The 27,222-nt window shown below is 35.2% G+C and overlaps 1 protein-coding gene across 1 annotated transcript in view; it reads left to right on the forward strand.

Moving 5' to 3' along the window:
• The window catches only part of LOC131039712 (uncharacterized), a 117,266-nt gene that overhangs the window by 33,380 nt on the left and 56,664 nt on the right, over nt 1–27,222 (forward strand). Inside the window, exon 4 of the mRNA XM_057972550.1 lies at nt 14,408–14,901. Within this exon, the coding sequence (XP_057828533.1) occupies nt 14,408–14,901 (494 nt within the window). The remainder of the gene's footprint in view (nt 1–14,407; nt 14,902–27,222) is intronic.

The following is a 27,222-nucleotide window of genomic DNA, read 5'->3' on the forward strand; positions in this document are numbered from 1 at the left end:
ACTAAATTAAAAAAACCTAAATTACAAACTAAATTAGAAACTAAAATGAAAAGGCTAAAACTAAAAACTAAAGCAAAAGTAAAACAATCAAAGGACAAGTGTATGTGCCATCGGGCATGCTAGATGTGAATGGAGGAAATGACGTGTTTGAATCAAAGATTCAAACTTGTTTGCAACATCCAACAATGAAGATACTTGCAACAAAATACACATGCAAAACCAAAAGAAAATCTCTCTCTCTCTCACACACACATGCATTAAACATAAAATCTCACTTCATTGCACTTCTATCAACCAAGGTCTTATGTTAAAAATGGTGCTCTCAGAAGCACATGCACAAGTGGCTATGGTGAATGAAGATTTGAGATGATGAATGTAAGATGATTGAAAAAGAAAGCAAAATGCGGGATAATAAGAATGCAAAATGCAAAAGATGAACTAAACGCTAGATAGCTTGAAATGAGAGGGGGATTGGATTAAATAGAAATTTGCAGGGTGGATCCGAATTGTGGGATGAATATGGGATAATAGGAGATTAATGGTATATGAAGAATGAATGGTAAGGAGAGAAGATAGGTGGTAATGGGAAATTATAAGTGGTAAGGAGTGTTTATTGTTTATTTTAAATACACGGAATGGATAAATAATGAAATATATCTTTATTTAATAGATTTAATGAATTATATGAATATATTAATAATATAATGGAGAATGTATATTACAATATAGTGAATAATGGATAATGAAAATAATGGAATACAGATATGAATATTAATATAATGAATAGTATAACACAGGATGAGAAGTTAATATTATAATGAATCCACCTTGATGATGATTAGAAAAATTGAGATTTGATAAGAGGACACTTTTTAATGTAAATTTTTATGTGTCTACACTAAGAACTCGGTACTGTATTCCAGAACAAAGAATATTTCTATTTGGTATCATTTCTTAATGGAGGTGTTGGACAATAAAGTAAAATTGAATATATACCTAGGTACAAAAGAGAAAGTTGCAAATATCTTTACGAAGGCTTTGTACAAAGATACTTTTGAGTATTGTCTGACAAATGTTGGGGGTCATACCCCTTCCTAGTTTAAACTAAGTGCATTTAGCAATGCATTAGTCCAAGGAACTTCATGCATATTTTAGTCTGGGCTAATGTTTTGGGCCTTCCTCTTAGGGGGGGCTATCTGGATTCTAAGTTGAGTTGTTGCTTACCTTTGTCCTTGATGGCAAAGGGGGAGAATTTTGAGAAGTTTGGAGAGAATCTAAAAGATAGATTTTGTGTTTGTAATTGACGAATGCTACATCATCAATGAAAAAGGGGGAGATTGTTTCAAATGTGAAGATGTTGGATGTGTCAGTATGGTTGTCATTGATGTCAACATACTGATTTTATTTTTCAATGCGTGGTTTTGCTCTGCATTGTTGATATGTTATAGTTATGTTCATGATATGCTGATAAGTTGTTGGATATTGCCTTGAGATATTTATCTCATGTTTTGGTGATCCAAAAGTTGTGCTCCAGAATTCTATGCAGTGTTGATGTTTTCTGGCAGAGATTGCAGTGCTCCACATTTCTCCATGTTTCTAGTTCTATTGATGAGATTTTAGATTTATGTTATTCAAGTGTCTATCTTTGACTTTCCAATTCGACACGTGTTGATATGCTTCGGAGTTGTGGTTTTGGATATGATTAGTTCAAGTTTGATTAACCCTAGATGTTCTATCTTTTGCTTTAGTGATTGTGACATTTGGATAAAGTGTTGGTGCATCATGGTGTGGTTCACTTCTCATTCCCTTCCACTGTAGGAATGCTTAGTGAAGACCTATATTTAATTATCTCCTTGGCTGACTTGAGAATTCTATTTTGGAGATCTGTATAAATGAAGAATGATTGTAATAAAGATAATATAGAAAAAGACAAAAAGATATAAAGTAATTGGACTGAAAAAGAAGATCTATCTCCAGTTGGTTTGTATGATGTTATGTTTGGTTGCAGATGATTAGTATGGTTGTGTGCTGATGATGTTTGGTAACAGTAGAAGTGAGCCTAAGGTTTCTTCTAACAAGTCAATTTTGTATTTTAGTGGTGGATTCTTTCTTTATTCTTCTTCTTCTTGGTAGTGAGCCCACCTACAATGAGCATTTCTGGCAGTGATCCATCTTGTAAAAATTACCTTAACCGGTGTCACCCTAACATGTGTTTTTATATTAAGAACTAAAATTCTTTATGGTTTTTCCTTTCTTGGTTTTTTCATGTCATATTTGGTGTTTCATGTGTATGATCTTTTATGTATTTGCTTAAGGTTAAGTAATATGAGATTAGTTTATCGGATTGTTAAATGCTTTACCCCGCCTCTCAGTTGTCCGAGATATTCAACCGGCTTTACATTAAATAAAGCTACAATTGACATTGGGAAAAATGAAAGACATGGCCTAATATTTACAACTCTCTCAAGAGTTAAGACAATAGAAGGTCTATGCATTGGCCCACCATTCTCTTTTGAAAGATATTCTAAAATACAAAATAATGCTTATGTTGCCATTAGGAAAAAAAGAAGTTCATTTACAACTCCTATCTTCTAAGCCAATACACTATGGAAGCAACAATGAACGTACACAAAAAATTTATATTCCATCATATATTTAAAGTATAGTCCATCATATATTTAAACTTGGGCAGAGTAAACCTACATTGTTAAGATGAAGGGTCAACATTATCAAACTTGGTTGTTACTTTCATCTATATCGTCAATGGCCGGCCAAAGATGAAAGCATGATAGATACCAATTGTAAGTTGTTCGATGGAAGCATTGAATCCAACCACCTCAAATCAAAAGGGAATTGTGATGTTTTGAATTTGTACTTGAAACCTATATAGAAAGGACTGCATTTTATTATTGAATCCATTATACAAACTGACTGCTATTTTTATTTGTATTGTCAACTCTTGTCAAATAACAGGTAATCTTTCATTTTCAAATTAACTAGTTCACATATATTGCAATAGATCTCTTTGATATTATACAAATAACCAAAAATACATACACATTTAACAATCATAATTATTTAGAGATTCTATAATCAATGACTATAGAATTTTGTCTCTTGTCAATTATTATACATGTATTTTCTCTATTGCTATCCCCCAGCAATTATTTTTTTTTACTTTCTCAAATTCAAACACTGTTGTTTAAAAATTAATATATTTGATTTCACATGACTTTTCATACTATTAACTTTGTGTCTGCATAATAAAATTCAGTCTTATCCATTATGGTGAGATACATGCCCACAGTTATGCATCGATTCTTGGGAATTATCTATATGATAGGTAATGAAGCTTTATGGTTTTCATATTTTTCTCTTCATTTTTTTCATATGTCTCTCATCTAACCATTAAACTGCATGTGCTTCTTCTCTATTAGGAAATATGTTATCAAATCTGTACCCAATCACAACCTGCAGAATTGTTGGTTCCAAATTAAATGTTTTATAGTTTCCCTTTCCTTGGTTCTTGATATTTGACTTTTCATTCTAAAGTTTTATAGTTTTCATTTCGTGCTAAGACTTTTTTTAATATTTCTTGTCAGTTGGTTGCTATGATCAATTGTATTCATATGTCTTTCCTTGTTCCAAATCAAAAGCTTTGTCATTAATCGATGAAACACATGTAATTTCTCTTCTCATACTTATGGTTTCCAGAATTCGTTATTTGTTTTGTTATATCATTCTCCCAGCTTACCATTTAACTACATGTTATTGTCTTGTTTTATGAAAGCCAACCAAAGTTGTTTGCTATTTCCATCTAGCTTCACCGTGCTTCAATTTCTCAAACTGGATACCATTCTCATCCCTCATCAAATCACAAGTATTTGTTGGTTCTTTTTTTCATCCTTCTCATATTTTAACATCACAGGGATTTGTTGTTATCTCTTTTATCTAGTTGTTATTTTCATATACAGGTTTTAATTTTATATAGTTTTCATATTTTTCTATGGATTTTTTTGATAGATTTCGCATCTGCTCATTGATCCACAGGTAATAGCCAATTTTAGAATAAATGTTTAGACTTTTTTTATCAACATAAATATCATTTAATAATTTCACTTTCTTTTCTACAGATAGATACATTTCATTGTACACACACAGACATTCATATATGTATGTATGCTTGTATAGTCTTCTCTAATACTGACTACATGCAATTAGCCATCCTTCCAACAAACTTAAGAAATCTTTTATTTGCAGACATACTATGTGGTTTACTTCAAAACACATTATTGAATATGTTTTTTATGTTCATTTCTATTCTGGCACTAACGATTAACAAACAAGTTTTATAACGTGTGATTTTAAGGTTTTATGATTACCATTTTTTACTAAGCATTTTTTTTATATCCCTTTAGCCTTGTTGTTGTTTTCATATGTAGGTTTTATGTTTATATGGTTTTGATATTTTAATAGGCATTTTTTGCATATTTCTCTCACCTTGTTGTCCAAACACGTGTAATGGTCATTTCCACATTAAATGCTTTTGCATTTTGTTTTCATATCTAAACATATTTTAACCATTTCACTTTATTTATTGCACATAAATACATTTCACTACCCACATTTGCACCTTGCAAACATAACCAAAGCTATTTTCTAATTCCATATATGTACATGTTGCTTCAACTCCTAAAAATGCACACTATTGTTATCCCTCATTGAAATAGGTAATGTTAGTTCCTATTTGCATGGTTCTCATATTTTTAGTAGTACAACTTTATATTATTAACCACTTTATGTGGTTTTGCTATTTTATTTTGTAGTTAATTTTATATGGTTTTCATATGTTGCCAAGGGCTCTTTGCATTCAGCTTTCATTTTCTCATCAAACAGATTGCAAAATATAGCTCAAACTAATAATTAGGTTTGATAAGATGTTTATGTCTATTTGTATACATATTTCTATATGTATGTCTATTTTTATCCTTGTATCCATATATATGCATATACATGTGTATATATACAACCACAACAAAAGTCATCGAAAGATATAAAAAACATTCAATCCACAACAAAAAAAAATATATGTCATTCATTGAAGATTCATAATACCACTCCTTTAGAGAAGAGTAAATTTCTTGCTACACCACAATTTAATAATTTATTCCAGAAAGATCAAAGAAAACCCACATAAACAAATAAAAACCATATACATATATATATATTGGGTGGGTGGGGGGAGATAGAAGGGGCTTCCCACTTATTCTAGCAGGCGCCCCTTATCCAAAGTAGGGCCCTTGTAGATATATTGAGAACCCTCTTTATCAAATCTGTCACTATAGAACACTTACAATTATAGTTGCGGCGAATCGAGCAATATTAATAACCTCTTCCATTAATTAGTTCATTAATAAACCCGCTAGAATAAGCTAGAATAAGGGGGGTGCCATTAATCCACCTGCACTCGATAGTTGGGTGGTTCTATATCTTGTTAATTTGAGTCATTAATCAGACCAGTAGCCCTTTCAAATAGTAGGGGCCTACACTCGATAGTTGGAGGTATATCGATGTCGCATGTATGGTAGTGGGTGGCAACTATCTATATCTATAGTTGTGGGAAGAGACTTTATGGCACTTTGACAAACCATATGTTTGTTGAAGATCATCCTAATCACCATGGTGCATCAGACTATAGATGATGTTCCCATGGCGGGATTGATGCTATGAAGTGGAAACCACCAAGAAACTTCTCGAGATGCTAGAGGGTGCGAAATCAATAGGTGTTGGAGCAGCTACTACAATTTCTTAAGTGGGAGCTGCTACCAGTACTGGAGACATTTTTTAGTCCCTCAATTCATCCTGTCGCATGAAATCCATCATTGGCTAAACAATCATTATACTTACTCTCTAATGAAGAGTCTGCCAACCCCAAGAATTCAGCGGAGAATGATTTGGCAGATTTGGATTCAGAGGAGTTGGATGTTAGGATTCCCAAAGATACTGAGAGGGGGGGTGAATTAGTATCGAACTGGTATATAAAATTACTTGACTTAAAACATGAAAAGCATATTGAAAATGTGTACCGGTAAACCAGAAATAATGCAGCAAATAAGAACAATAACAACAACATGAGAAGCACACCATAACATAGTATCTTAACAAGGAAACCTAGTGTGGAAAAAACCTCGGTGGGATTTGTGACCCACAATATTCGCTTACTAGCCTATAAGAGAATATTACTCTTACAATAGGGGCCTGCACATGCAGGAAGGCCAAGTGCCTAGAGCTCACTGCTCAATTACAAAAGAAGTCACACTGACTTACAAAAATGGATTATACTAATCCAATGTCTTGTACTGCTTTAGATCAACATATGCTATGCCAGATTTAGTACCATTTTAAGCTCTGCTACATACATAAACCCTTAACCAATAATTCTCATATTAGGTCTGCATATTTCGCATCTTATCTTATCTCTTCTCTTTCTCTTTCCCTCTACAAAATGATCTACAATGATCTCATACATATATGAGTCATATTACAATCCGCCATGTCAGCTTACAAGGTGGTATGATTGCAAGTTTGCCATCAATGACAATACCTTCAATCACCTACAATTTCTCATTGGAGTGTGCATTTGCCAACATTGGATGGTAGGTTCGCTGGTGACCCTCTATCTGATTCATCAAAATACTCGCTCAGGTTTTTGGGCTGCCTTACTCCTGCTCTGACTGGTGCATTGGAGCATTCAAGCTGGTGAGGTTCCTTTCTATTAAACCCAATTGGGAAGGTGGATATATCTAGTTGGAAGGAAGGGCTTGAGCTATCAATTCATTCCATTGCCAGGAACCCCTAGTTGTTAATACTATAAGAAAAGAAAGTGCATTTCTTGGGGCAGATGGGCATCAACCAAAAGACTATTTATCAAAGCAAAGCCTAAAATCAAACCTATATAGCGAGGGCGAGGGCTTGTCTGGGGTGCCACATCTATTTGTATATATCTATATAGGGTCCTCCTTCATCGGGTCCTCGTGATCATACATAACTAAGAGGGTCTATCTTTATCGGCCGACAATAACTAATAAATGATCCTTCCTATCTAAAAATTTGGGAAACAATGTCACCGCGCATGCAGTTATCATTCATTTCCTCCATGTAGTTTTGGAGTGAACTCCAAGGTGATATTGACGAGAAAAGACTCGACTTAGCTCGAATGCCCCGAGTTGATTGATCTAATCAAAGCTATTCCCCAAAAATTATGGTTACAGTTGGGGATCCCCCTATCTAGCGCCATATTGATAGGAGGGGGCACAAGACAGACAAGGAGGGAGAGCCATGGGGGGGCTATCCTCTATGGTGGGGCATGTTGCATATATAATCCCCCATCTCCAATATTATCAAGTCCCATCTCTGATATAAACAAAACTATAGAAAGAAGAGGGGGGAGGTGATAGTGGGTGGGGGGAATGAGATTATAGCTATAGTGCGTGACCATAACTCTTCCAGGAGCCTAACTTCTATATCTTCCTAAGTTCCTACCCCTAGATTAGTTGTTATTGTGGGGGGGATAGTTCCGAGTGGGGATCCCCCTACAATTTTATGGTCAGGTGGGGTGGGGGGGCTACCATTCTATGATAGCTATAGTGTCGGGTATATAGGTATGCTCCTCAACCAATAGGAGGAAGGTCCTCTCTGAATCAAGTCCACGATTAGCTTGGATCGTCGTTCAATCACGCAATCCAGTTACATAGTTCAGGGCCAATTCCCCCTTTGATTACCGAGTACCTTGTCACGACCTCATACGACTACTAGCTCTGGGATAGACGCTCGTTGAACGCGGTCGTAAGTACAACATATTTAGTTCCATATGATACAGAGTGAATTAGAATTCTGGATCCAGTCCCATCTCCTTAGCTATTTCCTATTTCTTTTACTCCTTTCTTTCATAGATCGTTTAGGATCTCACGTTTTCTCTACTCATGATTGATTCTCTTGATATGGGAGGGAAATACGTATATTTATGGAGAGAAATTTGACACTCAAACCTTTCATTTTAATAGGTTCCATATCAAGATCGAGAGCTATATGCGCTTAGGAGAGATCCAACTATCACAAATTATATGGTAACAGAGCAAATTGAAGCTTCCCCACGTAGTTGATCAAGTTTATTTACTAGAAGTTGCAACACACGTTCAAGGAGGCCAGTGCCATTCTGACAATAAAGAGAACAACGCTATATCGATGGTCCAATATTAGAAGCTACAACATACAATCAATCATAGGAAAATACAAGCAAACACCTCAGATCATCAAAAGCACAATGACCGTTGGCTAACATTCATGAGCAAACACAACGTCAGTGGCGGATAGTGAGATAGTGATGCAGTCAAGGCAAGGAGATCCAATGAAGGACATCCCAACCTTACAGCTAGACACATAAATCATGCAAAATATATTGGTAACCGGTATGTTTTGCAAATGAAGAATTTTGGACCCTGTAAGATCTTGAGAAAGTTTAGTTCTGGAAATACATATGAGGTAGAGCTACTAGATAGTCTGAGTATTTCACCTATACTCAACATTACAGATCTTCATGGGTACCATGAACTATAATTTAGTGAGGACAGTATTGCAGACTTGGATAAACAATTGCCACAGAAGGAACCAGATCAAATTGAAGAGATTTTGGATAGTAGGATTGGGCATAGTACCCAAAGCAGTCAGTATAAAGAAAATCTTGTGAAGTGGAAGAACAAACCAGTGGAAGATTCATCTTGGATTTCTCAGGCAGAGGTAGACCACCTTGGTTTCCCTCTGACCCCAACAAAGTGAGAGGCTCACTTTTTATTAACCCCGAGTGTCTTATGCAAGAGCATCCCCAGTTCGCAACAATCTTGCATCAGCCAAAAACATTTTCTTTTATGTTTGCAATTTCAGTTTTCCTTTCTATGTGTCCCGATTTTGGCTCACTGGTTCCTGTGGAGTTGGATTCTACTTGAAGACTTGATCATTTTTCTTTCTTTCAAACTGCATCTCATTTGGATAACTTTGCGGCAAGATATTGTTGTTGGTTTCCTTGATAGTTTCTTGTTACCGGTTGCTTGAGACCTATTCTAGTGATCTACCGGAACCCATTTCAAAGCTTGTGGAGCCTTGGATGTTGATCTCAATGTTTCTTGGCATGTGGCCAACCTTCTAAGTTTCATCCTTTGGATTTTCAGGAGGAATCTCTTGGTGGAGGCCGACCTTGTTCATTTTGCACGTTAGGTCTCATTCTTCGGGTTTTGATCCTTTTTGGGCTGACCAGATCCTTTGGATCTATATATATTTGTAATCATGATTTTGAATGCAATCAATCAGAAAATCAGAAAGTATCAGATAGATAGACCGTGCCTAGAAGATAGATCTTTCGATTCAAGGTCTCGGTGTGACCTATTCTACCAAGCCTATGTGCTGGTATGTTGTAACCCGGTTGGATGTAATTAAATTTCATGCAATAAAACTATCTATTATACATTTCCTCCATCATATCTATGTGTTTCGTTGTGTTTACTCTTGTTGACCAGTTTGGACTGATCTCCTCAAGGTCCCTCCTCGTTGGTGACTGCACCAAGTGGTATCAGAGCTGGTTCGTGAACCTGTTGTTGGACAAAGTGTTGTTTGTGCACTGGTTGGTTGGAGAGAAGATTTAGGAAACCTATGGACTTGTTTAGATCACTGAATGTGAGACAAAGCAAGGTTTACAGGTAGACCGTCGATCCTAGAGCTTGAGCTTGAGGCAATTAGTGGGTGGAGACTTGAAGAAATCATCGATTGAGGTAGGTTGTAGTTTGGACTAGTAGATCATCATGGAGAGGCAACCAGAAGCTATGGTTAGATTGCTGAATTCCTAAGGCAGTTGCAAGTACCTACTGACCGATTGTCAAACCAGAGCAAGTGATGGGACTCACTTTTCAATTAGCCTCGAGAGTCTGATGCAGGAGCATCAGTCTAGTTCTTATTGGTTGAGCAGTTTTCAGTGGCATTGCTTGAGAGCATGGCATTTCTTCATGTTTGAGTGTTTAACATTATGGTTTTGGGTTTATTCCCTTGTGTTCATGGTCATTGTCATGTTCGAGTTTCATAGAATTTGGCTTTGTTTCCGGTGAGATGTGGATTCCGATATTGACCTAGTTGATATGTTCTTACTAGTTAGTCTGGCAGTATGTTGAGCGAAGATGATTTCGGGTTGCAATTGATCTCCGTGACTTGCAGATCATTAGAGAAGTTTCTTTGGGTCTTGGCCGGTATTCCTAGAGGGTAGTGCATCATTTTGTGTTTTGAATATTGTTCTTAAGTGATTGAGCTGACATGTTACCGTTGCACGTTTCTTGAACCGGTTGGTCTTTGGGCCGACTTGATTAAGTTGTATTTATTTGTGGGCAGTATATATATGGAGGTTTGTGAATCATTTGGAAAAGTCAAATTAGAAAAAGACAAATCATATAAGTTAGAAGATAAAAGACAGAGCTTTGAGATTGAGCGAAGATGTAAAACCGACGAGATTCTGATCTGGTAAGATTGAGGCCGGAAGGCTGAGGTCTGGATTAGGATAGAACCGATAGACTATTATCAGAGGCTGATTTGTTATGAGGATGATAATGACCATGAACACAAGGGAATAACCCAAAACCATAATGCTAAACACTCAAACATGAAGAAATGCCATGCTCTCAAGCAATGCCACTGAAAATTGCTCAACCAGTAAGAACTAGACTGGCGCTCCTACATCAGATAGATCCATCATTCCAGCTAAGCGGGGATATAAAATTGCTTCGAAGAGATAGTCATTGCCACTTCGCAACATGCGTCCATTATAAGAGAAAAAGCACCATTCCAGAAGGCGAGAGGGGGTACCAATCCAAGAAATGTATGTATGTATATATGTATGTATGTATGTCATATGTATGTATGTATGTATGTATGTATGTATGTATGTATGTATGTATGTATGTGTATGTGTACATATATATACACCACAATTGTATCAATGCTAACATTCAATTGGATGCGTTTCGAACATATTTCCTATTGTACCACAATTTTATGCAGTTTAATGGTTAGTTCAGAGAAATATGTTTATTACATTCATTTTTATTCTAGCATTGAAGATAAATAAACATCTTTCTTCTGGAATATGTTAATTGACAAACTCAACAAAAAATTAGCTGGCTGGAAAGGATCCATGTTATCTCAAGATGGAAAGTTGCAGCTCCTTCAAGCTATGCTTCAAAATCTCCCTTTCTATGCTCTCAGTCTATTTGGCATTCTGACTAAATTTGGTGAAGCCTTAGAGAGGATTCAAAAAATATTTCTTTGGTCAGGGGTTGAAGAAAAAAAAAAGAATTGCCTTGGTTGCCTGGGATAAAGTATGTAAGACAAAGAGAAAAGGAGGTCTTGGTATTAAAGCTCTCAAAACTTTTAATAAAGCTCTTCTTGCTAAACAAATATGGAGGGCTTATGACATCAAGAAAGATTGGAACTGAATCTAGTTTGACAAATATATCCATGATCAACCTCTCTAGTCTCTCCTCTATTCTGAAGACATCCCTGTTGGGTCTTTCATTTGGAACAGTATTATCAAATCCATAAAGGTGGCCAAAGATGGAGCGGGATGGGTCCTTGGAAAAGGTGACAAAATCAGGTTTTGGGAGGATCCTTGGATTAAAGATGAACCCCTTTTTAATCAAGATTGTAACCAATTTATTGATGAATGCAAAAGGAGGTTTGGGTCCATGGTGTGTAACTATTGGAAGGAGAATATATGGATTAGGCTTGATGCTATTTATGTTGGGTTCTCACTGCTTCAGTAGGATTTGTTGTCCTTTTCTATTAACAGAGATTTTGATGATGTGTTCATCTGGAAGAGTAATCCTAGGGGCGACTTCACAGTTGCCTCAGCCTATAAGAACACCTTTTCCCAAACCAATAACCCAATTTGGGGTAAAGTTTGGAATAGAATTCTTATCCCTAAAGTCAATATGTTCTTTTGGCTTGCTACTCACAACAGGATTCTTACTATTGATAACTTGGACCAAAGAGATTTTATGTTCCCCAATAGGTGTGAGCTATGTCAAAAAGAGGAAGAATCTATTGATCATTTGTTCATCCATTACTCCTTCACTTGGGAAGTCTGGAGTAAGTTTTGGGTGAATTGGAAAGTTGATTGGGTTATGCACAACAGCCTTAAGGATATTATTTGGCAATGGACCTTTCCGACCAAATTTCCTCTTCTTAGGAACTTTTGGTCCTTAATCCTTCCCATGACTTGCTGGGGCATTTGGAAAGAGAGAAATAATAGAATCTTTAGGGAAGCTAAGTGCACTCCTCAAGTGGCCTTTGAAAAAATTTGCAGGGCTATAAAAGAAAACATAAATATTCCTCACCGAAACAAAAAAGCAATGGTTTTTTGATGATATGAATGATATTGAGAAAGGTATACTTACTAAATGGAATTTAATCCACAAAGTTTGCAGATCTGACAATAAAACAAGGAGAGAAAATGTTGTTTGGAGATTTCCTGATCATGATTGGGTGAAGGTGAATTTTGATGGGGTTGCTAAAGGCAAGCCAGGGAAGTTCGGTGGAGGAGGAGTCATTAGAAATGCTCAAGGTGTCTGCATTGCTTCTATTGCTTCTCCTTTTGGAGTCCAAAATAATCATGTGGTTGAAGCTCAGGCTATGCTGAAAAGCCTCCAGCTTGCTCAGGGCTTCAAATTTTAAAAAAATTGGTTGGAAGGGGACTCCCGCAATATCATTCAGGCTCTTAAAGGTACTTTTTCTTCCTCTTGGAATATTACTAATACTATTGAAAGTGCTAAAAAGTTATTAAATGACTATGATAGTATTCTCATAACTCATACTCTAAGAGAAGGCAATAAGGTTGCGAACCTTTTAGCTAATGAAGGGGTCAATTTAGAGGTGGATGCTAAGTACATCAGAGAGGTCCAATGTAAAAGGGATGTTAGGGAGCAATTATTATTTGATCACATCAATGGTTCAAGTTAAAATCATGATTACCTTATGGGGTTTGGAAACCAAAGATAGAGACTGGGGGCAAGTGAACTGTCAGTTAATGATTGTTCTTAGGCATCGTTTTTATGATCAATTGTGTGACGGGGATTATAATAATAAGTGTTGGATCTCTGCAGCCATTATTATTCACTTCTTTAAAATCACGGAGGGTACTATGTTCTATAATCCCAATATTCTGCTCGAGAGCTTGTGTTTAGGTCCTGGCCTGCAATTTGTGATATACACTATTGGGGAATTCGACCTGCTGCTCAACATGGGAGGTAACCTAAACTGGAATGAGCCCTCTGGTTGTGAGAACTGGAAAAGTGAGCAGAAAGTGTGGAGGAGGCTCCATAGATATGGATTTACCGACTATATGGAAAAGCTGCATGGAAGCAGAAAATCAGTGTCTCAAGGCTTTGCTAAGGGTTGGAACAACAATAAAGTCACATTGTTTGGGGAGACCTGGAAGATTGATGAGAACTTGGTTGCGGAGGTCACAGGACTTCAGAAGGAGGGCACAAAGTTCTACAAAGATAGAAAGTTTGCTACTCAAGTGACTAAAAACTTCTTGAAAACTGAGGAGGAGAAGGCTTAGCTTGCCAAGAAAGATAATGTTTCTTACTACCTCCCCCAGCAGGTAAAGTTTTTTTGGCATAAAACGCTAGGGGTTTTGATGGAATTTCTGACTGTTGATGGTAGATTTACTAAAGTCTACAGTTATCATTTTGCAATTCTCAATCATTTCCGTCATGGGGTTAAGATTTCTCTGCCCTTTTATTTAGCCTCAACCCTAAATGAGAGTTTGGTTGACCATGCCAAAAAGCCCAAATATTACCCCATAGCCCACCAGGGGCTTATTTTTCTCATTTACGAACACCTAAAGAAAAAATCTAGGATTAGCAAGGATGATAACCTGGTAACAAATGCACATGTTTCTGAGAGTTGTAATGACTCTAAGTCTAAAGATAATTTGTCTAATGCCCCTATGCATAAAAAATGGAGAGTTGACATTGATATTGTGGATACGGAGGGGAATGATGACATGAAGGAGGAATAGGGGAAGGAAGATGAGTTTGAGGTGGAGAGTGAGAAGGAAGAGCATGTTGGAGAAGAGGAGGAAGGGAAAAAAGATGCCAACACTAAAAAATCTGATTCTAACCCTATGGTTTCAAATAGCAGGAATATTGCCCAGAACTCCATGGAGGAAGCCAACCCTAAATCCGTGAACTCTAAGCAGGGAAGGGATATGATGAACACTATCTTGAATGTTGCTCAAAATTGTACACTAGAGTCTTTCAACTTTCAGAAGTGGGTTATTGAGAATATTACCAGCATACTGAGCAAATAGATAGACCTGGAGAATAAGTTTCACAATTTGACCAAGGATACAAATTCAGGGAAAAAGAGTGCGGAGGTGGAATCCAGTGAAGCTGAGGATGAAATTGAAATGCAGGATTGGTCGAAAAAAGATCTTATAAAAGGGGATTTGAGACATCTGGAGGATGTGATTAGAATTGTTAAAGAAAAGACTAAGGAGGATAACGAGATCATCATCAATCGAATTGCTAAAATCGAGAAGGCACTGAAAAACTTCATGAACCACAGTCTCGAAGTCTTGAGAATCTCGTCCCAAAATATGAATGCCTTGGTGGATCACTTAGAGAGGAAAAGTCAGAATACAGATATGGCAATCATTGATGATATACCGACCTCCAGCTCTACTCATCAAATCTTCAAGCGAAGGACCAGGCAGACAATCAATGATATGGAGACAAAAATGAAAGACCTTCAGCTAAAACAGGAGAATAACGATCTGAGAGAAGCCGCTAAGGCCATGATGTTGTTGGTTAAGAATGCAGAGGAGTCCATAAAATTTTTTATTTGATATGTAATGCTAGTTTTTGAATGCCATTTTCCCGCTGGCTCTATGCTATCCTTTTGTCCTAGCTGCTGGTTTTTACACTGGTTTTTTTGCAGCTTTCTTGTCTAGGTCTTGTCTTCTCTAGTTTATTTCATGCTTATCTTTCATAATGTAAGCGGGTTTCGGGTCCCTTAAAACCTGATTTTCCTTAATAAAAAACAAACATCTTTGACAACATGTGAAAGGTTTTATGATTTCCATAATTTATTAAGCGCTTTTTTTTTTCATATCCCTTTTGCCTTGCTATTTTCATCTACAAGTTTTACGTTTCTATGGTTTTGATACTTTAATAAGCATTTTTCATATCTCTCTCACCTTGTCATCCGAGCACATGTAATAGCCACTTCCACATTTAATATTTTATGTTTTTTTATCCACCTAAATATATTTTAACAATTTCACTTTATTGCACATAAATACATTTGACTGCCCACATTTCCACCTTGCAGACATTATCAAATCTACTTGCTAATTCCATTTATCTTCATCCTGCTTCAACTCCTCAAACTGCACACCATTCTCATCCTTCATCAGAACACAAGTAATTGTTGGGTCCTATTTGCATGCTTCTCATATTTTTAGTAATACAACATTTTATTGTTATCCTCGTTGTGTGTTTTTGCTATTTAGTTTTACAGGTTTTAATTTTATATGGTTTTCATATGTTGCCAAGAGCTCTTTACATTCATCTATCATCTACTCATTGAAGCACATGTTATAGCCACTTCCAAATTAAATGTTTTTCCCCTTTGTTTGTCCACATAAAGATTATTTAATAATTTGATTTCCTTTATTGGAGATAAATACAATACATTTTCCACACACACACACACACATATGTAAGTAATGTTTTCTCATGGTGACTACATGCAATTAGTCATCCTTGTAGACATTATCAAATATTCTTGCTAATTCTACCTATCTTCAACCTACTTCAACTCCTTAAATTGCACACCATTCTCATCCTTCATTGAAACACGTGTAACTGCTACTTCCTATTTGCATGCTTCTCATACTTTTAGTAATACAACATTTTATTGTTATCCTCCTTATGTGTTTTCACTATGTTGTTTTGCATTTTAATTTTATATGGTTTTCATATGTTGCTAAGAGCTCTTTACAATTAGCTCTCATCTACTCATTGAAGCACATGTCATAGCCACTTCCAGATTAAATATTTTGCTCCTTTGTTTATCCATATAAACATATTTTAATAACTTCATGCCCTTTATTGAAGATAAATACATCCCATTGTCCACACACACACACACACATAATCTTCTCTCATGGTGACTACATGTGAGTAGTCAACCTTCTAACAAAATTCGGTTTTGTTCAAAACATATTGTCGAATATGTTTATTTCATTCATATAATTTTCAATCTTACCAAGGGTTCTTTTGATATTCTTCTAACTTGGTTGTTATTTTCATTTGTAGGTATTATGTTTGTATGGAGGCAGCAAATCAAGATTTTGTAATAGCCACTACTGGACATTAAATGTTTTTGGATTTCATTTATTCATCTAATCATATTTCACGTAAACATATTCTAACAATTTCATTTCTTCTATTGCAGATAAATACATTTTATTCTCCACATTTGCACCTCTCAACTGGTTGCTATATTCACCTGTGTTTGTTTTGGCTTTCTTGCTCCAAACAGACACCACAGATTGACATGTAATTTATGCCCCCAAAGTTTGTGGTTTCCAAATTTAAAGTTATTCATCTTACTATACAATCCTCTCAACTTACCAATAACTGGATGCACTTCTCATGTATTAGGAAACACATTGTTCCATATGTTTGTTGCTTTCCATCTATATTTAACTCGCTTCAGGCCCTCATACCAAACAAATTTCAAAAGGCTCATCAAAACATAGGTAATTGCTCATTACTATTTGGTTGGTTTCCTTATACATTTTCATCCTTACAAATATACATATTCCTTCCTCTCCCACTTATTTCATAACAAGTTCCAGAAATGTAGAATTTAAAATTAAAATTCCTTTCTCAACTCAATTGTGTTATGTTCTTGCAAGTGCCAACACGTGAAAAAGGAAAGATTGCAGTGATCGTTTATTGACATCATCCATATGGAGTGGTCACTAATCATACTCTACAACCCAATGATTCCTAAAATAAAATGTGCATATTGTACATATTAGCTACAAACTCTTTTTTCCATTTGCTCAATACATATACTATTTCACCCAACAATTTGCCTCCATCCATATTTTGTGTAGAAAACCCTCAATATTATTATTTGTTGTTTTCAGATCTCTGCAAGTATTTATTTGTGTTTATACTTACGTGCATATTTTAGACACATAAATTTTTTTGTTAAAGTTGTCCTCTTATTTTTAATTTTCCAATCATTAAGTGGATCCATGCCATTATTATATAATATTCTTATTTTCCATTTATCTTACAATATTCATTTTCCATTATTCTTCATTATATCATATATTAATTAAATCCATTTAGTAATATTCTTCTACATTAATTCATTTAATTCATTATTATATACTATTAATCTATTTTCTTAAATCTCTTATATATCCACTACACCCTTTATTTATTCTATCTCACTCTATCCATTTCCCTCATCTAATGCATGTAAAAAATAATAATCTTCATTTCTACATCAACCCTTAATCCCACATTCATCTTGATATTGGATTCACCACCCTTAAGGACATCTATTTAAACCCAACCCCCTTTAATTTCAGTCATCTAGCATTTTACTTCATCTTTGCATTTTTGCATTCCTGTTATCTCACACTTTTGCTTTATCTTGCTTTCATATCATTTGCATTCATCTGAAATCTTCATTCACCATAGCCTCTTGTGCATGTTCTTTTGAGAATATTATTCTTGAACACAATACCTTGGTTGATAGGAGTGCAATGGAGTAGGTCTTTGTAGCATGCATGAGGGTTTAGTTTAGATATTTGCTTTGCATGTGTGTTCATTGTAGGTACTTCAATATTGGATGATTAATTTGTTTGAATCTTCTCCCATAAGATCTCAGATTAGAGTTTTGCATTTTCATTTGGCCAAGCCCTTCCAAGACACTATAAATAAATGTGATTGTGAGGAAACTTGTAAGAATCAGGTGTTGATGTGTCATTATGATGTATGTATCCCCTATTACCCATAATGGTGTATAAAACCTACAAGGGCTGGGAGGCCTCATTAATTTGAGAAAAACATTGCATGTATGGCCACCTGAACAGATGACCTTACTAGAAACTCATTATTTTAATAGTAAAAAACCTTATATTTGCTAGCGTAGGAGGTCAGACCTCTGAAGCTGTCCCACATTCTTGTAGTTAAAAGTTGAGATAGCAAATTTCTTGAGATCTTCGGGTCTTTAGAAATTTGAAGCTTGGTATGCCTAAGAAGTGAGTGTTATGGAGGGGAGCTAGTGCTACCAAGATTCTAGTCTATCCACTTTGAATAAGTTTGGTTTGGATTTATCTGCAGTGGGAACCCAACAAATATTGTCTCGGTCAACCTAGGATTTGTACTTTAATGTGTTTTTATTGCAAATATCAAAAAAACATTGTCTGCCATGTTTTATGTGTGTTTAAAAAAAAACATTTTCAATCATAATCAAACATCACACTTGAAACTGGTAACATTGAAATTGCACTTTGCAAACCTCCAATTTTGTCCAACAGTAAAATAGTGCAAATGTCTACATGATTTCTCACAAGACCAAAATCCCTAGGAGAAGATCAGCATTTTGTTTCTTCAAACTTAGAAATAATAGTCCAAGGTTCATTAGAAAACGTATCTTCAAGAACTGTGACAATTGGGATATATTATTGAGGGATTTTTATGCCCGCTCTTTGAGGAATGAACAAAAGCTACATATCCAATACGATCCTAGTGCTCCTACTTGAGACTACATATTCTTGAGTAATCATCTTTCATTTTTGATCTTTTAGGTTTCAACCTTCAATCCTTGTGATAGGCCAACACTAGGGAAAATAATAAGACTAAGAATTTACAATTAGATTCAACTTGGTCTATGTGTCAATCTAGGGATTGTAAGCTTGTGAAAGGTGTCGAGGCTATATGCCACAAAGGGGTGAAAGTCGTGAGATGAGTGGTTATGAATGTAGCTATGAAAATAAACCTACAACAAATCAAAATAACTCTGGCAATAGGAATTGTCACTTCCTAGTGACATTACAATAGTAATCTATGACAACAACAATTTATTCTATGATATAAATTTGTCATAATGATAAATCATTTTAGTCGCAATTATAGAGTATTAACCAATTTGTAATAACATAAAATGCTTAATCGATCTGCAATAGTAATAATGTAACATTAATCACTCTTAATTATTGAAAAAAAATAAAAAATGATAAAAATCAAATCACACATTACTGAAATAAAATTGCAAAGATCAAAAGTCACCAAGCACCCTATGAAGTGGGCCTTGCCTCCATAATTTGCGTGGTGATGAAACAAGAACTTCTCTTCTACACTGAATTGATCATGCAAATATTATTTATTAGAGAATAGATTTTTTGAGACTAACATTTGCATGCCATCATCTCCCTGTTCTTTACAAAAGATAATATATAAAGGTCGTGCTTATAACAAAGAAAAACTAATTGATACAAAATTGCTTAGTTTGTTTTGGCCCATGGCCAACAAACTACAACTTAATGGTTCTTATAAAATGTAACAACTGGCCCTGAACTATAATGTAGAGGCTTATGTGAAGCCTCGACTACCAACCATACATTAAAAATGGCAATGTTATATCTGCAAACAAAAATAAGAAGCAACTAGTTGGTGGGTTCCTCCTCCATGTGGTTTGGCTTCCCTGCTAGTCTATTTCAATCACGATGGTCGATGAAGAGGACATGAGTTGACAACATAGCAAAAATACCCTCGTTACAATAGAAGTTAGAAATAGCCAACAAAAATATTCTCAATTCTCTTCTCAACGGCTAGAAAAATATAGCTCCATTCGCAGGTTCTTATACTGATTCGAACTTGGTACACAGTCATGAGCACCAAAGTAGAAATTGAAGCCACCTTAAAGGTTGATGCCATCATTGACATAAATAAGCTACTAGTCAAAAAGTAGTATACAAAAAATCCTAACCAAAAAGTGACAAGAAAATTCTCTATGCTGGAAAATATATTTTAGAGGCTCAAAATAAAAATGCTTATTAGTATAAGCAATTAATAATTAATTTCTAATTTTTACCTCGAAACTAAATTAAATATCACTTATTAATATTTAATCATATGTATCAAAGGGTTGTAATAATACATGATGATGTATGAAAATGGAATATGAAAATGGATATGAAGATGCATGAAATAGGATGAAATGTGGCATAAAATGGGATGTAAATGGCTCTCATCACCTTGCATATCCATTCATTTAGTCATATCCTTATATCCATTCGTTTAGTCACATCCTTAATTCTTAACCATCATTGGTAAAAAACAAAACTCTTGGATTGCAATTAGGTCACTCCTCTCGGTCTTAAATTAAACATTGGCTATCTCATCACCTTTTACCACTTGAGGTCTATCATATTTGAGTCAAGAAACATATGAGTATCCAAGGATAGGGTAACTTGCTTGGAGTCCATCATCTTCTACCTTAGTATAATCTCTTTTCTAGAGCATTGTCCTTGTGCCTATCCATCATAGCAAAAGCTAAATCTAGCCTACATAATAAATTTTAGACCTAGATTTACATTTATATTACTTTAGAGTTGTCATCATTTGAATCAGTCCAAATCCTAGCATCGGTCTTCATAATCCATTTAAGGTCTACTCTTTGCACTCATTAGGTTATCCTTGCATTATATAACTCTCATTTCATTCCATCTTGAGTGTCATACATTGTCCTAGGTGAAAGATCAAAACAATTTCTTATGTCCCCTAAATAAAGAATAAAAATGTTTCATGGAGAAGGAAATCCTTGGGCAAACTATCTTTATGAGGATGAGAGTATTAGTGTTGTAACTGGTGAAATAAGTGACACTGATGATGTGGAAATAACCCAATCCCACATATACAAAGTGTTTCATGATCATAAATTCACAACTTTTTAAAGAGGTAGTTAAACATGTGTGTGTGTGTGAAAAGTGGACCTGCATCTATATCTGAAAGACACAACACTTGAATTAAGTCATTAGATGCATGGTTAGTAAATCAATAATCAATGAATAATAAACCATTACAAAGCGGCCTATTGCCTTCTAGTAGATGTAAGTTTAGTCTTGCTCTCAGATTTTTATATGTAATACCAGTGACTAGACAACACCTAAACGAAGGATTTAATCTATATGAGAATGAATTTGAGATAAATGAATGCAAGATTTAAGCTACATATGCATGATTAATCTAACATGATTTATGCAATATTAAGCTAGATGATTTAATAAGGATGCAATAAGTAATATATAATATCTCAATGCAAAATCTCAATGAACCTAGAGAAAAAACATCATAATAACAATATATTCTCTAGGATCCTTGAATGAAAGATGAGAGCCTGAATTTATAGAAAATTAAGAAAGAAATAAATGGCTGAGATCGAATGATGATGAGCGGTCAATATTTTCCAAGAGGAAGCACAATCGAGGTGAATTAATGAGATTGACTAGTGCTTTTCTCAGTTTTAAAGGAAATTGAACTAAAATTAAGATAAAATCAGAAAAAACTGATTTATTCTCCATTTCATTCAATTTTAATATTCAAATATTTTAATTGCTTTCTCTGAGATTATTTATCAATTTTTAATTTGTTTTTCAAGATTATATCCAATCGATTTCTTTTCTCAAATTTTAATTATTTTTTGGTAAAATAATTCCTTTTTTGATGATTTGATGGCAAATACATTTATTAAATTAAATATGCTAGGATATTCAATAAAACAAATAGGATAATTGTTAAAAATGATTTACTTGGAATGATCAATTAATTAAATAAATATTTAATTAATATTGGCTAATTAATTTGCCATGTGACATTGATGATTTAAGAAATTAATTGTGTGCTCAAGATTAATTTTAAATTGCCTTTGGTTAGGACCTTGGTGACGTTGTCGAGATTTAGGGGCTCATGGTTTAGATGACCATTTTTAGGGTATTACATTTTCCCCTCTTTGAATTAATGTGTGAGCAACGCGTTGGTTCAAAGAATAGCTGATGTTTAGGAGATACCAGTTCTGAACTTGATTGATCATGAACTAGGTGAAGAGTGAGGCATTCAGTTTGTTTTAAAGCGATAAAACTGAATAGAGTGATTGAAAGCAAAACTGATCCCGAACTTGATTGAACTAGGATCGATGAAGAGGAAAGATACCTAACTTGAACTTGATTGAACTAGACACAGTGAGTGAAGAGAACAACCGGTCTTGAACTTGATGGATCAAGACACGATGAGCGAAGATAAACTGTCCACCTTGATTCGATGCAATGAAACTGAACACTTTCTTGGTGTGATCAAATAAGCTCTTTAAATCCTTGATTGAGTTTAAATGAATAATCGGCTTAATGAAAAGTGTTGCAACTGATTAACATTAAGAGACTGATTTAGACAAAGATGATATCAGCTTGATATGAAGTGATGAAAATGATATGCCCCTAGAGATTGACTTGATGAAGCTTAGCTGCTCTACTTGCAATGAAGATTTTTGAAAGAAAATCTTGACTCTGAGGTCATGAGTATGCCCCCTCGGGAGCAAAATGGAAAGATAGTGAGGTTTGTGCAATGATTTTAAGTAATTATTTGAGCAATGATAAGTTATTTGAGCATAAAGATTAATGTTGATGATAAAAATTAGAGTTGATTTGAGAATTAAATTGAGATTTAGCATTGATTAACGAGAAATTGAGCTCGAATTGAAGGAAAGAATGAGCAATTGATGAAAGCGCTAAGTGGCCTTAGTTGTGCGAAATTGACTAGGAAGATGATCTTAGATTTTGATTTTGATCCCGAAAATGGAATCAACACCGTCGATTAGTTTAGGGTACAACTTTCATGTCCATCGGAGCAAGTTGAAAAATTAGGGCTTTGGCTATATAAGGGGTTGCTGTGTCATTTTCAAGTCATTTTCACCTTTCTAAGTTTGAAATTTTAAAAGCTCTCTATGAAGAAAAATGGCCATTCTGATCCAGGAGCACCATTTTGAGCACCAGAGATGACATAATCGACCACGAAACTATGACCCAACGATAAGCGATCAATCGTAAGCCTTTTGGATTTCTTAAATTTTGAGTTTTGATTAATTTTTTTGCATTTTTGAGTCGTTTGAAGTCATTGCTCATGGTTTGTCATACGATGAGACATCGTTTCTCATACAATAAACTATCTCTTATGTAGTTTATCATATGGGCATGTAGGGTTTATGGTGTGAAGTGGACCCATGTCTTGTACGAACTTGTTCTTGAGTGCCCCTTTTGTCGTGTGATGTTTAGTGTTGTCAAGGCCTCTATTTTATCGTACAGATCAGAAAAAGAGCTCGTACGAGTTTCTGCTCTGATAATTAGACTCTATGTTTTGTCATTTGGGTCTATGAGAATACTCGTGCAAGAAGGTATAATCTGTCATAGGAATTTTTGTTTTATCATTTCAAAAACAGTTTACTTGCCAAGGTTTTTCGTGAATTAAAATTTGATTATACTAATGCTAATGCTAACCTTGGTCTGTCTGCTGTTTACCTAAGATTTTTTTATAGCCTAACCAGTTTCTTGCAGGACACTTGATAGAGAATTTATCAATCAAACATAGGCCTGCCAAAGAATCAAAAACAACATGACTACTAATGCGTTGTTTTTTGTAGGTTGCCTAAATAAAATTGACCAAACTTCATGTTTTCTTTAAACTTAATTGTTTTTAGGCACTTAAATTGCTATCTAGTTAAAGAACAAATCTGTCTTTTGTATTTTTGGAAAAATCAGAGAGGTAGGAGAGTATGCTCTTGTCTTTTACAGACAATCAGAAATCTAGACCCTCAAAGCTTTTTCTAAATTTTGAGATTTGTGTACCTTGAGTGGGCCTGTCACAATGGGAAAAGGTAATCACCTTGTGAAAATGACCCAAGTGAGTACAGCTAGACCTGAGCATTCCAACTCACTATAATAAATAGGCCTCTGATGATTAAAGTCTCAGAGGATGGGATTATTTGAGTTTTCTCTTCGAGATCTCTCATATCGAGCATTTTGTAGGGCCTCGCGGTCTCAATCACGTTTGCGTGACTACAACTTGTTTTGATACCTTGTTGGGTTATAGGCCTCAATCATGCTTGTGTGACTTCAAGGGGTAATTTCAAATGAAATTCTTGACTAAGAACTATAAGATAGAAGCTACTTGGTTCACCTCCGAAAGGGGGAAAATATTTGTGCAAGAGAGATAGTAACTCTCCCAAGACACTTTCCATATCGTGCCCCCATTAACGTTTGGAGTCGGCTAATACAACATTGAGAATCCATTGTGTGAGACTCATCGTCCGTATTCTGATTAGCTATTGGGTGTGTACCTAAGTCAGTAAGAAAAGGTTTTCTTCTCTAAGCCAACTTCTATAGGGTTAGCATGTTGTGATTGAAATTATTATACATCTTGCGTGTTTACTGTGTTTTCATCCCTGAAACTGAAAAACTAAAACTAAAACTAAAAACTAAAATATTGAAACTAGAGAAAACAAATAAAAAAAATCCACAACTTAGTGATCAAAACTCTATCCATGTCAAAATTTGGTTTCCATCAGTTATCAAAAAAACAAATCAGTCCTTATCAAAAACTAGCCCTCACCAGTCGTGAAAACTTTGTCTGTCGCAATTTTGTTTAGGTCTAGTCTCTGTCGTACGAGTCTATTTAATTGTCGTCCTACTAGGCAACTCAACATCAAACCTACCAGCATCCACAACATTTTCCACAAGAGAAGGAGATAAGTGTTTATGATTCGGGAGAGTCACAGAAACATGACTATTCTGTATAAGGATTTCCTACATCTCATGCCAAGAGAGGGATTCAAGATTCACACCTCCTTCGCCAAAGTCTTATGTTCAGCTAGTTGATCCCTAATGGGTTTATGAAGAAAAAAGATCTTGAGATTTGAAAATAAAGGAGAATGCATAACAATATATGCTCTCCCAAAACCATTGGAATCCTTAACAATGTCCTTACGCCAGATACCTTTAATAGATTTAATGTTACAAATCCTAGGAAAATTATCATTTGGATTAACCAAAAAACAAATTTTAACAAGAAAATTATCATCCTCATAGACCGAATCAGAAAGGAGAAAAGTGCCAAAAGAATCCCCCACCAATTTTAAAACATCAGATTCCACAAACTCAAAAGGTAGTTTGGGCAATTTAAACCACATTGGGATCCTTTTAGGGTTAGCTAAAGAGGGCACAAATAAGAGTTTCCATGTTTCAACAAAAATCAGGTTCTTCTTGATCTAGAAAAAATAATTCTCTAAAGCCCTATCTCTCGCATCAACATAATCAAATACAATAATGAAAGAACTAGCAAACATCACTTGAAAGTAAAGGACCCCAAACCATTTATTATGAAATTTATGATGCAGTTTCGAAAGATTAATAGTATCACCCCATACCTAGATAATAATTGCAAGTGAATGTAAATCGTGATCTTTCTTAGCCAAAAAGTTCTCAACTATGTTAATTAATGGGACTAGAAACCATACCTTTTTCCCCTCAGTACTAGGGTTAAAAGGCTTGTCATTCATCAAAGGCTAAAGAACATGCTTTGAACTTCATGACATGATCCATAAAATCATGGAAGACTATGTGGATGATCTACTAGCTAAATAACAAACAAGAGAAGGTCATCTTGAAGTCCCTGCAAAGATATTTGATCGACTAGAGCAATACAATGTCAGGTTAAACCCCAAAATGTGTGTATTTGGTGTAACAACAGGCAAACTTTTAGGCTTTATCTTTTCTAACAGAGGAATTGAGGTAGATCCAGCAAAGGTCAAAAAAATCATGGCTATGCAACCTCCATCAACACTCAAGTAGTTAAGAGGGTTACAAGGGAGATTACAGTCTATAAGAAGGTTCATAGCACAATTAGCAGATAAATGTCATCCATTTCAATATTTACTCAAAAAAGGAGTCACCTTCAAATGGATAGAACAATGCTAAGAAGCTTTTCAAGCTTTAAAGGATTATCTTCTGAATACTCCAGTATTAGTTCCACCTACTCAGGGAAAGCCCCTATTACTATATATATCAGTAACAAACTCATCTTTGGGAGCCCTGTTGGCACATCATGATGATCAAGGAAAGGAAAGAACAATCTACTATATAAGTAGAACCCTAATTGGATATGAGATTAATCACACACCTATAGAACAAGCATGTCTAGTAGTGATCTTCACATCTCAGAAACTTAGACATTATATGTTGAGTCACAAAGTCCAACTCATCACACGCTTTGATCCACTCAAATATTTGTTAAGAAGAGCAACATTGACTGGAAGATTGGCCAAGTGGGTCATGATTTTAAGTGAGTTTGATATAGATTACGTGAACAAAAAGGCAATCAAAGGGCAAATTATAGCAGATAAGTTAGCAGAGGCTCCCTTGCAAGACATTCACCCACTACTAATAGACTTTCCTGATGAATCGGTGTTTACATTGACAACATCCACCATGTGGAAATTATACTTTGATGGATCCTATACAAATCATATAGCTAGAGCTGGGATTCTTTTCATCACCCCTCAAGGTGATTCTATCCCTAAAGTCATTCATAATCAATTTTCCCTGTATGAACAATATAGCTGAATATGAAGCTCTCATCATAGGACTTTGTACCTCTATATAGTGGAGGATAAAAGAATTACAAGTCTACGATGACTCACAACTAATTGTAAATCAAGTCAATGATGACTATAACACAAAAGATGATAAACTAATGCCTTATAAACAAATGATAGAATATTATAAAGAACACTTCAGTAACATCAGTTTTGAACAGATTCCAAGGGTACAGAACAAGGCAGACGATTCCATGGCTACAATAGGGTCTCTACTAAATATGCCTTATAATGAAACTCAGTTTGAGTTTATTGTAGAACAATTGATAATACTGGCATATGAGGTTCCCTCATCAGAATATGTATGTGTAATTGTAGGTCCCAAGTCCCCATGGTATAATGAGATATATGCATACTTACATACTTAGTATATGTCTCCTCATTTGTCTAGAA

This window comes from Cryptomeria japonica, chromosome 6 (assembly GCF_030272615.1).
Source record: "Cryptomeria japonica chromosome 6, Sugi_1.0, whole genome shotgun sequence".
Lineage (NCBI taxonomy): Eukaryota > Viridiplantae > Streptophyta > Pinopsida > Cupressales > Cupressaceae > Cryptomeria > Cryptomeria japonica.